At 33.8% G+C, this 13,801-nt stretch overlaps 1 protein-coding gene across 4 annotated transcripts in view; it reads right to left on the bottom strand.

Annotated features, from left to right (window-relative positions):
- PHIP (PHIP subunit of CUL4-Ring ligase complex) overlaps window positions 1-13,801 on the bottom strand; it is a 135,000-nt gene that overhangs the window by 79,984 nt on the left and 41,215 nt on the right. For all 4 annotated transcript variants that reach the window (XM_036082212.2, XM_036082210.2, XM_036082211.2 and 1 more), the window contains exons 8-10: window positions 5,999-6,220; window positions 5,619-5,719; window positions 1,184-1,254 (exon numbers count right to left, since the gene is read on the bottom strand). In XM_036082212.2, the coding sequence (XP_035938105.1) occupies window positions 1,184-1,254; window positions 5,619-5,719; window positions 5,999-6,220 (394 nt within the window). The remainder of the gene's footprint in view (window positions 1-1,183; window positions 1,255-5,618; window positions 5,720-5,998; window positions 6,221-13,801) is intronic.

Genomic DNA, 13,801 nt, shown 5'->3' with positions numbered 1-13,801 from the left:
TGAATTTTTCAATACTTACAGAAGATTTCTATTACAAATGACTTCACTAAGTGATTACATAATTTTATGTTAAAATTGGCAGTCACCCTCCCTAGAAAACATGTCCTTTAACTCTGCTTAAGTCCCTCTCTTGCCACATTTCCTATCTGTTAAAATCCTATCAAACTTTTAGGGCCCAATTTCTTCAGTAGGTCGTCTTCGCAATTCTGCAATTGAATGAGCCTGTTTTCCTCTGAACTCTTATGATTTTGTCTCGTAGCACATACATTTTACTTTGCATTATAGTTATTTATATATGTAATTTACCCTCTATCCTTGGAATCAATACTCTCCCACAGTGCTGAAAACAGTGCTATATATAACTGCTTACAGAGTACTCTGAAATCATGGATAGTGCCTATAATTGCATTATTACTAAAAGGAAAATTGTCTTCATGGCAGTAGCAGTGGAAATCTAGAAGTGAGAAATTAAACATGTTTGGATATTAATATGGCAAAAACAGATTTATGTCATTAGTTTGTAATCACCTGTTGAGATACTACTACTATCCACAACTATGAACTGAAAAGTAAAACTGGAGGTAAATGTGGAAGGAACTGGTATTAGGAACATTAGGTATTAAATCTATTGATGTTTCATTTCATTTTCTCATTATTTCAAATATTCAAATTATAATTTGTTTAAAAAGATACATCCATTTAAAATGCTACTGCATAAACTCATAATTGGGGTATCAGCATTGCTATATAGCTACCTTTTAAAAAGCAAAGAAGAATTTGGAGCAAAGTAATTAATAAAGACTTACAAATAGCAATCAAATTTCACTTAGCTACAGGATACTTCCAAACTCCATGAAAATATAAAACATATCTAAAATACCTTTCTTCCAATGAGATAACTATTCAAGGATCTATTCTTTAACAGAGTCAATTCTGAAACTTTTTTTCTCTCCTACCAGAGCATTATGGTCTCAAAGAAAATTCTTAGTCATGTGAATACATAAAATAACTCTAGCAAAGTTCAAATATCCCTAAATTAATTTATGACCATCCCCTGGTATATATGTATGTGAATATGATTTATATTACAACAGCAAATATTTTTCCAAAATTTTATGTGTTCCACTAAAAGCTTTCTAATGTACAACTTTAAGTGGAAAATTAGGGAGAAAAAAAATCTTACCAGCACTAAAAGAAGAACAGATCATTTGAACTCCAGGCCGAGGGCGCTCTGTAAATTTAGCAGGTCTTGGACTAGAATACAAAAAATAAACAATTAAAAATATCCCCAAAGGGATCAGCAAGACCAAAAATGAGCTGTTCAAAAAAATAATTACAGAAAGACAAAATTAAATAAGAAGCAACAGATGGCTCCCTTCCTAAAAAACAAGTTGGAAATCATTATGTGTCGTGATTAGCAGATTTTATGGCAACTCTATAGATTTTGTAGGAGCTCCTGATTACACATTGATCCACACATGAAACACTCCCAAAGCCACCGTCACACCAGACATGTAGTAATTAGTCAAATTTTTGGGGGGGGGGGGGGGGAGTCTCAGTTTTTCATACCATACAATAGCAATGCACAAATACATTAGAAAAGTCAGTCATTTATAAACATGAACACACTAGCAAAATAGGTGCTGCCTCCTGTGGCATATGTATACCATCAGGTTTAGGTAATAAACTTTTTCAATATTAGACACTGTTAATTAAACATTTCCCTGTTTATTGTCTGATGTGCCGAAATACACCTTTTAAGACTCCAGAAAGAATCTTACACTCATCCTAGTGAAAATCTGAAGACTGTTTCAATCTTATGTCAACTATAAAGCTCATTCAAAATAGTCATCTACAGAAAATAGTCATCTACACTCAAATATATTTACCTTAATTGTATAATTGTGTTACAGATATCTTATATTTACACTACTGACATTAAATATTTGTTACACTCAACGATACTAAAGAATGAAAAATTATAGATTTTACACCATACCAGCTCCAATAAATATACACTATATCTGTAATTCTCCAATACAGTGATTTTATTTAAAGCCCTACTTAACATACATTTTGACCTAGTTTTTCTCAGGTTATCAGGGGAGAAAAATTCAAAAATAATTACAGCCTCAACCAAAGTGCACTGCATAACGTCTACAATCCATAGCAACCGAATATAGAGTGGTTTCAGTTTTGTGATCATATGAGGAAAACACTACAAAATATTTATGATCAGTTATATATTCAGAACAAGGACAATCTTTCTTATTGATACAGAACACAACAGAAGTATTTGTTAAAAATTCTTTTAGTTAATAAATTTATAAACAGATTTTTAAAATATTTATTTATTTTAGAGAGAGAGAGAGTGTGTGCACATTCGCAGGGAGATGGGGCAGGGGGGGGGGGGGAGAGTGTGTCCCAGCTATGGAGCCCTGAGATCACAACCTGAGCTGAAACCAAGAGCTGGTCACTTAACTAAGCCACCCAGGCGCCCCTATAAATAAATTTTTTAATGTGACATAACAGTTTTTCTTAGTCACAGCATCTGACATAACTGAGCATGAATAGACAGCTTGGAGAAATAGAAAGTTATTAAAACATTCTTACAACCTAAACAATTATTCAGAGTAAAATTAAAGTAACTGTAATTTAAGTGAATTAATCTGAAATTATAAAGGCAACTAAATGCACTACTTTCATTAATATCTTATGGATCCTAACTACATTTTTGTTAATTTTTGGCACAATCATTCATGTAAGTGTTAAGCAACCATTTGGTTGGAACTTACAATCAGAATATGCAAATAATCATACAGATGCCATTTTAAATGGACTTTAATATTTTTAAAGGGAAAAACAGATACACAGGTACAAATAATTTATTTTTAAGTTCACATTTGAGGAAGTATTTTAAGATAAGATAAGGCCATGGATTCAGACTCTCTGAGCTCAAATACCAGCTCTGCCACTTATCAGATGTATGACCTTAGGCAAGTTAACATTTCTGTACCTCATTCTCCTCATCTGTAAAATGGGAGTAAAAACAAAACATAATCTTAAGAGTTACTGAGATAATTAAATGAATTTAATCCACTAAGAGTGCTTAGTACTGTGCCTAGCACACTCAATAAGTATTAGTATTATTGGTATTTTAATTTACTTCAACCAGTCCTAGATAGTCCATCAATGAGTAATTGCTTTTAGTTTGGTACAGTGGTTGAGAGGGGGTTCCAACAGTATACTTCCAGTATCCACCTCAGTTTTCTCTCCCATCTGTCCTAAAGACAATATTTGTATACCTTCTTCATATGGTTGTCATAAAGATTAACGAGATGACAAATGTAAAGTGTTTAGTACAAGCTTGGCAGACTAGTGCTTAATAAAATTTTATAATCATTATTATCATCTGTATATTTTAGGATTCCCATTCTCCCCTCACATCTAATCTAAATATGCTTGGACAGCTTTCTCCAATCAGAGATCTCTTCAGCCAGCTTCCAAATTACCCAGCCACTCCGGAGTTTCTCATCTACGAAGTAGCATCTTTATTAGTGGGAGTTGTTACCATACACATAAACACTGTATAAAAGCAAATTCATCAAGAGACTTGGGTTTCCAAAATAGATTTCATTTACTAATAGAACTGATTTTCTCAATTAATGCAGACTGGGTTGCTGAAGGCAGCTCCCCATCAGATTACACAAAAGCATTACAGCTCAATACAATTTTTGCCTTTGATCAGTAATTAAAACCTGTATAACAATCTACATCCTGCCAAAATTTTTGGCAGATATCAGCCATGAGTAAAAATGGAAAGGAAAATAGGTGTCCCAAAGCCTATAACTAAGAAAAAATTACTCCTTTATGCCTGACTTTAGGTTAAAAGCTTTTAAGGGACAATAATAACAACAAATAGAATACTACCTCTAAATAACCAGAAAAAACTTGTATGTCCAAAAATAGCAAATCACGAAGCAAAGTATGGAATAACAACTCAGTGGAACATAATGCAGCTATTAAAATTATTATAAATAACTATGATAAAATGTTAAGGAAAAAACCAGCAGAAAATTATATACATTTCTCTACTTACATCTACATTAAAAAACACATTTATGCGAAAAAAAAAATGGTTAGGGTAGTTGGTTAATGGGTGAATCTATGTAAAGGTTCTGGAAAAAAAAATCATTTATATGGAATAACTCACTTCTCAAGAATCCAGATAAATATTATTGTACTTAGCAATGTAATCCTCAAGAAGCACAAAGTGACAGTTTAATTTTGTAAAAACATTTGAGTTAGTCACGTTTTTCTTCTCTACAAAAACAAAAATGAAAAGACAATGGTATCCCAATCTGGTCCATTAGGAGGTAAAATATACTCAAAGGAAAACAACAATTAATTATTGCTATTGTCCATACACATCAGTAAAATTTAAACTTTTACCTAAATGTCTACAGAAAATCTTTAATATTTTAAATATTAAGAATGCAACTAAAATGAAATCAATTTGCTTTCTCCAAAGAACAACATCTTTGATCAGAATCCTTTTTTCAAATGAAGTAGTTTGTTTTATTATGTTACTCTAGCCGCCATGGCCTCCTAATGCCCTGCCATAAGAGGCACTCTCCAGGAATGTTAATATTCATGAAGCTTATGTAAACGCTACTGTTTTAAAATAATAAAGACATTCACAAATTAAATTATTCAACTTCGGTTTATAATTTATAAATAGAAGTCAGATAGAATTATTGAGATATACCTTCTAATCTGAATGATGTTCTACCATGAGAACACAGAGATGACCATTTCGACACTGCAGAACCACTGGATGCACTACTTCCCCATTCACTGACTGTCTATGGGGCAAAACGCAGCACTTCCTCTCCCTACTACACCCACTTGAGAGGTGGCATGGCAGAGATAGCATGGGACCAACAGGCAGGGAAGTATTGTTCTAATGCTGGCCTTGCCAATTTTTAAAAACTTTTAATTATGGGAACGTTGTTTAACCTTTTTTTTGCCTCACTGTCCTTAATCAAAAAATAATACTGTCTAGCCAACTTGTTTTAATAAACCAAGATATTAATACAAGAGAAAGCACAAATGCAAGATGCTATTGTGGGATGGGGGAAGGATGCATCTATCTACCTTGATGTAATTTTGTGAAAATGTAATCAATTGGTTTTCCTAAGTTTCCTGAGATCTACAATAAAATCTAAAATTTGTGGGATGCAATGACAGAAATAATTGCAATTCTTCTAAAAGAACAGCCTTAGGAACTCCTAAGATTATGTTCTCAACACCAGAAGGAGCTACTGAGATGAAACTATGCTGCATACAGAAAGGAGTGGCAATAAAACAAGTATGTTCTGAAGGAAACAGCTAAGGCTAGCAAAAAGAAAAAAAAAACCAAAAAACCCAAACATGTTAACATGAGAAACTTTCTCTGAAGCATGAAAAAACAAAGGGGGGGACGGACATGAGGTCAGTGAATGCATTTTTGTTACTTACTCGAGGAGAATAAATAAATTTCCTATTATTGACTACTTTATACTATTGTAATTTTAACCATTAAACAATTAATTCTACGAAATAAAAGAGCAACTGACTTTATTTTAAGGGTTCCAGCATCCCACAGCCAAAAACAAATAGTGCCATCTGCCCCAGTAGAAGACAGATATCTCTTTGAGCCACTGCACAATGGTGAGAACTGAAAAACAAATGAAGAAAAAATATCTTTATAAGAAGGGTGACATAATCCAAAAATAAACCCACTTTTTACCATATAAATAGCAACTACAAAAACAGAGTTAGAAAACATCCAGAATTAATGAAGGTCATGACTACAATGTTTTTTAAAGTCCATGTATTTATGAAGAAAGAAGAAATATTCCTTTCTTCATTTTAGTTGGCTTTATTACAAGGGATTATAAAAGTGACTTAAAATTTAAATTATAATCAAGGCTTTTACAGGGATTAAAACAATTACCTGTAATGATGTTATAGATGCACTGTGGCCCTGAAGAACAGCCAAAGGTGCACACGTTCGAAGACACCAGACTCGGATCATTTTATCACAACTTCCAGCTGCTATCATGGTATTCTCATAGTTTACAGCCATGTCTGATATTTCAGCAGCATGTCCTCTTAAAGTAGCTAATAATCTCCCATCATCTGTTGCCCAGATTTTCACAAGACAGTCATCAGAACCCTTAAAATAAAAATGTGTATTAATGGAATTAACTCTCTAAATTTTCATTCAAATTCTGAACAGATATAAGAAATTGTATCTTTAATGTCCACTTCCCAACAATTACATTTTTAAATACTAAAGTGTGAAATACTTGTTTCAGGAATTTTCCTCCATACAAGGCTATTTTTATTAAATTATTCACTTATAAAAAATGCCTGTGTGTCCACCAATCTAACAGGAGAAGTAGGATGTTAACAAAAATGTTTACATATGATCTCTACCCAGCAGCCATGGTAACCTCTATCTGGGATCTTGTGAAAGAATTTGAACTTCTGAAGTAACAAAACAAAATCACAATAGTAGAACAAAAGTAATACACAATAGTGACTAATCCTGTCTATGTTATTATGTTATACAGAAATGAAAGTAAGCTAATTTGGGGTTTTTCCTCCTAAGAAGCTAAAAACAATATATATGAATTTCCCATCGGTGATCTTCAGCTAAATATATTACATATAAAATCACTAAAGCCAGTTTTCAGAAAAAAATTAATTTTATCTGTATGAAGTCAATAAAAATACCTAAATTACATTTTTTTAAAAAGATTTTATTTATTTTTTGACAGAGAGAGAGAGAGACACAGCAAAAGAGGGAACACAAGCAGGGGGAGTGGGAGAGGGAGAAGCAGGCTTCCCGCGGAGCAGGGAGCCCGATGTGGGACTTGATCCCAGGACCCTGGGATCATGACCTGAGCTGAAGACAGATGCTCAATGACTGAGCCACCCAGGCGCCCCCTAAATTACATGTTTACTCTGCTGTAATAGCGTAAGCTCAGAAAGAAACTGTAAAAGATACGAAAGGTTTTCTATGAATACCTGTATTTACAAATAAACATTTGGATTTCACATAATCAAAAAGAGATTAGAACTTCTAGGCTCTATTATGTTTTCCTTTTCTAATTTTCCTTATTCATTTTATAGCTGTAAATTTATACTCTTTTACCAAACTCTCCCTATTTCCTCCTATTGTTCATTATTTAAAAGGTTTTAAATACACAAAAAAGTAGAGAACAGTATCACTAGCCTCATATACCCATTTCCCAGATGCAAACTTATCAACAGGTTTCAAAGGTGGCATGTTACAACCTTCCAATCTAAATCTTAAAAACAAAACAAAAAACTCTTAAATCTGACATTAGAAAGTGGTTAGAAGATCCACAAAAGCGAATGATGCAGATGTGTTATTGCCTTCATACTGATACGACCACAGTATTAACAGAACATGTTTATCCTAAACCAGATTTTGCCAATACTACCTAGAATACTTTCAATTAACTCACGTTCTTCTGACTGAGCTTTGAAGCAAATTAAGTGGGTTATCAACCACTAAAGACTAGTGATAAAACTTAACTTTGGTAAATTATCTATGTTAAAATCTGGTATTCTTATCACATTCATTTACTCTCAGTTTTTTATCTATAAAACAAGGTTAACTGGATGATCCCTAAGGTTCCTTCTACCTTTAAAATTCAGTTATTCATGCACTCATTTATTCATTTGCCTTGAGATTAAATACATGCCAAACACCAGAGATACAAAGATGAGATGCAAAGACACAGTATTCCTGTCCTCAGGAAGCAAGGCAGAAGAGTATAAATGCAATAACATGTCCAAAGTGCTATACTGTTAATCAGAAAAGATCCAAACCAGGGAGCAGTGTGTTTGTCCTAAGAAGTGAAGAAAAAGGATCTGGATCTGGAAAAGAATCCAGAAGCAGTGATGTCTGGACAAAGTCTTCCGCATGAAGAGGCAATGTAGTGTAGTAGCCTCGAGCACAGATTGCAGGATCAAATGTCTCAGTTCATGACCTGTCACTGACCACTTTCTACATGTTTAATGTTAACACTGGGCAAGTTACATGTTTCCTATATCTCAGATTTCTTTTCTATCCCTATCTCACAAGGTTGTTGCAAAAACAAAATGAGTAAGTGAGGATGGAGTGCCTGGCATAGGATAAGAGCTATGGACTATAACCACTGCTTTTGTTGGTGGTAGTATTCTTACTTTTACTTTAGCAATATTCTTACTATTACAGAAACATCCCATATGGCTGCTAGAGAGAAGTCTGATCAAAGGCATGAAAATGTGAATATGAGAACTGCAAGTAGTCTGTATGCTAACACAGTGAGAAGTAAAGGCATGAGGATGAAGTTAGGGAAAGACTGTGAAGGACCTTTTATGGTATACTAAGAAATGATGTTTTATAATGGGGATAACTTAAGATTAAGATCAGTATCAGGATCAGATTTCTGTTTTCCAAAGATCCTGTTGGCATCAGTGTGAATTAGGATAGGAAGTCAGAGGCCATCTGAAAGTTGTTAAAGTAGTACAGGTAGGAGAGAATGAGTGATAAAAGTGAGATTATTATAGAAAAGAAAGAGCAAAAGAGATGGATACAATAACTTTGGGGAATTAAAGGGATGAGGATTATATTGCGGCTATCTGTGGAAAGTGAAGAAGGAACTGTAATAGACCATGACTTCCAGAAAGCTGATCTGCCTACCACTTGGCACATGGGAATTGCATTAGGCATTTGTTGAATAAAAAAATGGCTTTAAAGCATTTATTTATTTATTAAATTCATTTATTCAACTCCTTCTTAAATTCCACAAATTAAGTCAATTTATTCACTTTGTTTATCTTCTAAAAATTAAGGCAGTATTTGGCTCTGATCTAAATTCACAACAAAAATAGGGGTGCCTGGCTGGCTCAGTCAGCAGACCATGCGACTCTTGATTTTGGGGTAGTGAGTTTGAGCCCCAAGTAGGGGACAGAGGTTACTTAAAAAAATAAATAAATAAAATAAAGCTTATAAATTCACAACAAAAATAAAATTTTAAGTATGCTAATACTGGTAGAATATATGAAAAAGTAAAATCATGACATCTCATTATGCTTCACAATACTGATAGAATTCATTTTCTCCTTATGTATTTGAACAAGAATTTGCTTTATATTCTACTATAGAAGGTGTTTCACATCACGTTAACAGGAAAAAAACAAAAACCAAACACCTTTTAACCAAAATGCCAGGTTTAATGAAGAATAGTAGCAACCTGTGATCTAACATTAGCATTCAGTGACTTTTCACCAAGTAAAATCTAACAAGAAGTCCCATTATATTTGTACTGACTTTATTACTTAGTAATCTCACCAATTTAATATAGTTTAATATAATTTTTCTCTATTTAGACTAGTGCTAAAATAAAACAACACTATGCACATTTTCCCCAAGTGTGTATTATTCCCACTGACCTTTGTTTTCCTTCCATTCAACTGCAGGAGAGAAATAGTTGACCTTCTAGGGAAATCTTTCTTCACTATTCTCTTCCATGACCTATAAAATAATGTGTTGTCCCCACCCTCACTCCTACTCCCCTGAGCTCTTGGCAGAATTTAAAACAGAACTCAAAAGCATCCTTAGACAATTTCTATTTCATGCATCAATACTTGTGATCACTATTTTTAAGGGAATGTGAAACTAAAGATGATCTGACAGATTCAACTAAGTTCTTTTAAAATGACTATCAGAAATATAAATACACTATAAACAATCGACTGAAAAGGACTGCACAAGAAAAATTAAATTTACTGGTAAAACATTTTTGGAGCACTATACATGTGTTTAAATTGAATGTGGAAGGATAAATTAAAAATTGATGAAATAATTCTTTAAAAAAAAAAGACAAAATGTAGAGCAGAATCTGAACAGATGCACTTTCTTTCCAAAGCCTACCACAAATGTTAAGTCAGGTCAATAACAAACCAAAGAGGAGGACATTATAGTATTTCAATCAGGATGTTAAGAAAGTGTTACGGACACTAAAATAAAACCAATACCAATGTTATGTAAATGTGAAAGGGACAAGATGAACAACATAGACATGGGGGTTGGCCTTGGCTAGGAGGAATACATAGGCTTCTAAGATGTATGAAGAAGAAAGAGGTATTGTAGAAATAACAATTTTAAAGTAAACAGGAAAGAAATTAGATGATTCCTAACCTTGGCAATAAAACAAATATCTGAGGATTATTTCCTAAAATGGGAGAAGGGGGAAACAAAAGAAAGGAGCCAAAAAAAAGTGAATAAAGTTTGGAAATAAAGTGGGATAAGAGCAATAAGAAAAAAGGAAAAAAATCTGTGAGCAAAAGTGAAAGTTCTGCTAAAATTAGCATGATTTTAGAAAAACCACAACTGACAAGTTTTTTCAGCAAAGCTCCAATGCCTAGGGGAAAACAGAGTAGTCATTTCTCTTCAATTATCTAAATATTGCTCTTAGGACTGGAAAAGTGAGAAAAGCTGGAAGTTTATTTCCACTTTAAGTGGAAATAACAAGAAATTAAGCTGGAAAGATTTTATCTAGGAAGATTAACAGAGGGTTTTAGATACCTGTTAAGATGTTTGGATTTAACCCAGTGTGAGACAGCTACTGAATTTTAAGCAGACAAGACTTGGTTACCATAGTTATTTCTAGCCACAATTAAGTTTGAAGAAATCTATGAGCTAGATGCAAAACTGAAAATGCTTTTTTGGAATTCATTTTTAAATCAAATTTAAATTATTAAACTAGTGTTCAACGCCAAGCAAACATAAGACAGCAGTGTATCACTAGTTTCACTCTTCAATAATGTAAAATTGTCATAATTATTATGAAAGTGTGCTCATTAATGTTATCATTTGTCAAGCTTGCATAAAAAAATCTGAAAAAAAAATCACAACGAAAAGAATGTATAGCTTTAGCTTACTTAAGTCCCCAAATAAAATGTGACACCAAATTTTCAGTGATTTTTTTTTTTTTTAATGTGAAGACATCATTGTCAATGCAAGGATAAAGCCAAAGAAGCAAAAACAATTACCTTATCTCTATTCTGAAAAAACAGCAGTGTAGGTATTATTTATGAAAAGGCCTGGTAAGAAAGAGTGGGACTTCAATAAAACTTAGATTTGCCTAAACAGAATTTAGCTTGAAGTACCCTATAAATTTGTTTATTCCAAGGCCACACTTAAAGAAGCCACACACACAATAAAACTGCATGCCTTTAAAATAACCAATGTGCTCTGTCACTTAGGACAGAGGAAGAAAATGGAAGCAGATGTTACACTTAAGAATCATTGTTTTTTTCTTTTTTTCTCTCTCTGTGCTCTCTTTCTTTCTTAAACTTTTAAGGATTAAGTAGACTATGAAGATAGTGACAGCAAAGGAAGGAAAGCCTTCCAGCATGCAACAGGATCTCTTACACTGTGGGTTAACTCCTATTTTTTTTTTTAAACAACAAACCCTATTTTGTGAATCCCTCTTGGAAACTTCAAAGTTTCATCAAAATAAAAAGTTTAAGAGGTAAAATATAGATAAAAAACAAATATGGACATTCTCCATAAGTAAAGCCTAGGCAATGTCTGGTACACATTTGACTTTCGTATCCTGGTAATGAAAAATTCCACAGGTCTCTGTGACATGGCTTTCTACTTTGTCATGGACTTAAGTATTAAAATTCTCCTTAAAATCTAGGAAAAAATGTCCTACCTAATGCTATGAAAACTTTATGAAACAACTTTAGTAACATACTGGGCTTTGAATCACTTAAATTCTATGCAGAAACTAAAGCAGAACCTAAAGTCTACACTCCCCAAATTTAAGTTCCTGGAAGGCAAGTTTTAAAGGCTTAACTGAATTACTTATTTTTATAATTACGTATTTGCTTATTTAAAATAAAAACTACTCATATAAGCTACATGATTAGAAATGACAATTATGTGAACTATTCAATGATGAAGAAAGTACTTTACAGGATGGAACAGTAAATGCCAAAGAATGGTTGACTTCTGCAAGCAGAAAACTGCATACATTTGGGAAACAGTACAGCAGGTTACTTCTATACACATGACCTTAAAAGGAAAAAGATCAATAAACCTTTCCCTGCTAAAGGAGAAGCATCAATTGTATAGACCAACTAAAGATTACTACTTTGAAATAAAAAAAGAAATTATGTGGTATTTAGACCTATAGTATCTTGGAGAATCTGGCATTCCTTGGCAGAAATCAACCAGGAGAATTCTAATTTTTCTTGATACTACTACACAGATTTGAGTTAGATTTCACTCCTGATGTCTTTAGAACAAACAGAATTAAATGTTGAAAACATCATGTGTCATTTTCTTATTCAAGCTAAAAAGCAGCTTGCTCTTCAAGCAACTAAATTTAAATTTAGTTCAATGTTTTTTTCAAAAAGAGGCCACAGATTTTCTTTCTTACCAATCTATCAGACCTCTGTTTCATTTTCCTTACAAATTACCCTAAACTTCAGTGTCAATCATTTCAACACATGCCCAATTTTGTCACTCTTACCCACTAAACCACCAATGACTAACCTGTATCAAAGTAATTATCACCTGCTCTGATCCTGCTCCCAGGATACCAAGTACTATCATGGAAAAAGAGGATATGCATACTAAATCTGCAACATTGCAAATTTATGAACCCTCAATTTATTTGGGAGGCTAAGGCTAACTAGTCCCTATTCATTCATCACTCTTTTCCTGCTACCAGGGTTTATCAAGTACCTCTAGGACCCAGTTCTGTTCCTTAACCAAGACTCTTACCAGATGAAATACTTCACAATGAAAAGTAGAATCTGTTCATGGTGAACCTACTTAACTATCTTTCTAAATAGGCCAAAATACACTGCTCTTTATACATCCCATCTTCATCTACTTAGAAATTCTATCTATCCTCCTTAAAGACCTTTGTGTATCAAGTTTACTGTTCTAGCTCCTTCCCCTTGACCCAGTTTTTCACAATTTATCTTCCTATAAATTACTGTACTCTTGCTCTTCATTATTACCAAACTTATTGAATACTCACTATACCTCTCATGCACTTTTTTAAAGATTTTTATTTATTTGACAGAGAGAGAGAGAGAGAGAGCAAGAGAGCAAGAGAGCCAGAGCGCACGTGCACAAGCAGGGAGAGCGGCAGGCAGAGGGAGAAGTAGGCTCCCAGGGGCCCGATGCAGGGCTCAATCCCAGGACCCCAGGATCACGACCTGAGCCGAAGGCAGACGCTTAACTGACTGAGCTACCCAGGTGCCCCCCTCACCATGCACTTTTTTAAATTTCAAACTTAGAGAGTTTCAAGAAGAGTACCAATGTCTTCAATATCTCCATGACCCAGATTGATCAGCTATTAAGAATTCACTGCATTTACTCTATCACCACCTTTCTTCCCTTCCTTTCTCTCCATATAAAACACACATCCATTACCATTAATTTTTTTCTGCACTATTTAAGAGCAGGCTGCAGACTTGATGCCCCATCATTCTAAATATCCCAGTGTGTACTTCTCCCAAAAAAAGACATCATCTACATAAGCTGGGAAATCCATATTGATATAACTGCTACCCAATCCACAGACCCCATTCAAATTCTGTCAACTACCTTGACAATGTTTCCTTTTCCTTTTTGGCCCAGGATTCCATATAGCAACACATGTTACATTTTAGTTAAACTGTCTCTTCAGTCTCCTTCAATCTGGAATATTTC

The sequence above is a fragment of the Halichoerus grypus genome, chromosome 9, assembly GCF_964656455.1.
Source record: "Halichoerus grypus chromosome 9, mHalGry1.hap1.1, whole genome shotgun sequence".
In the NCBI taxonomy this organism is placed as follows: Eukaryota; Metazoa; Chordata; class Mammalia; order Carnivora; family Phocidae; genus Halichoerus; species Halichoerus grypus.
Note: the sequence above shows the minus strand (reverse complement) of the source record. Positions and strands in the feature narration are given on the sequence as shown.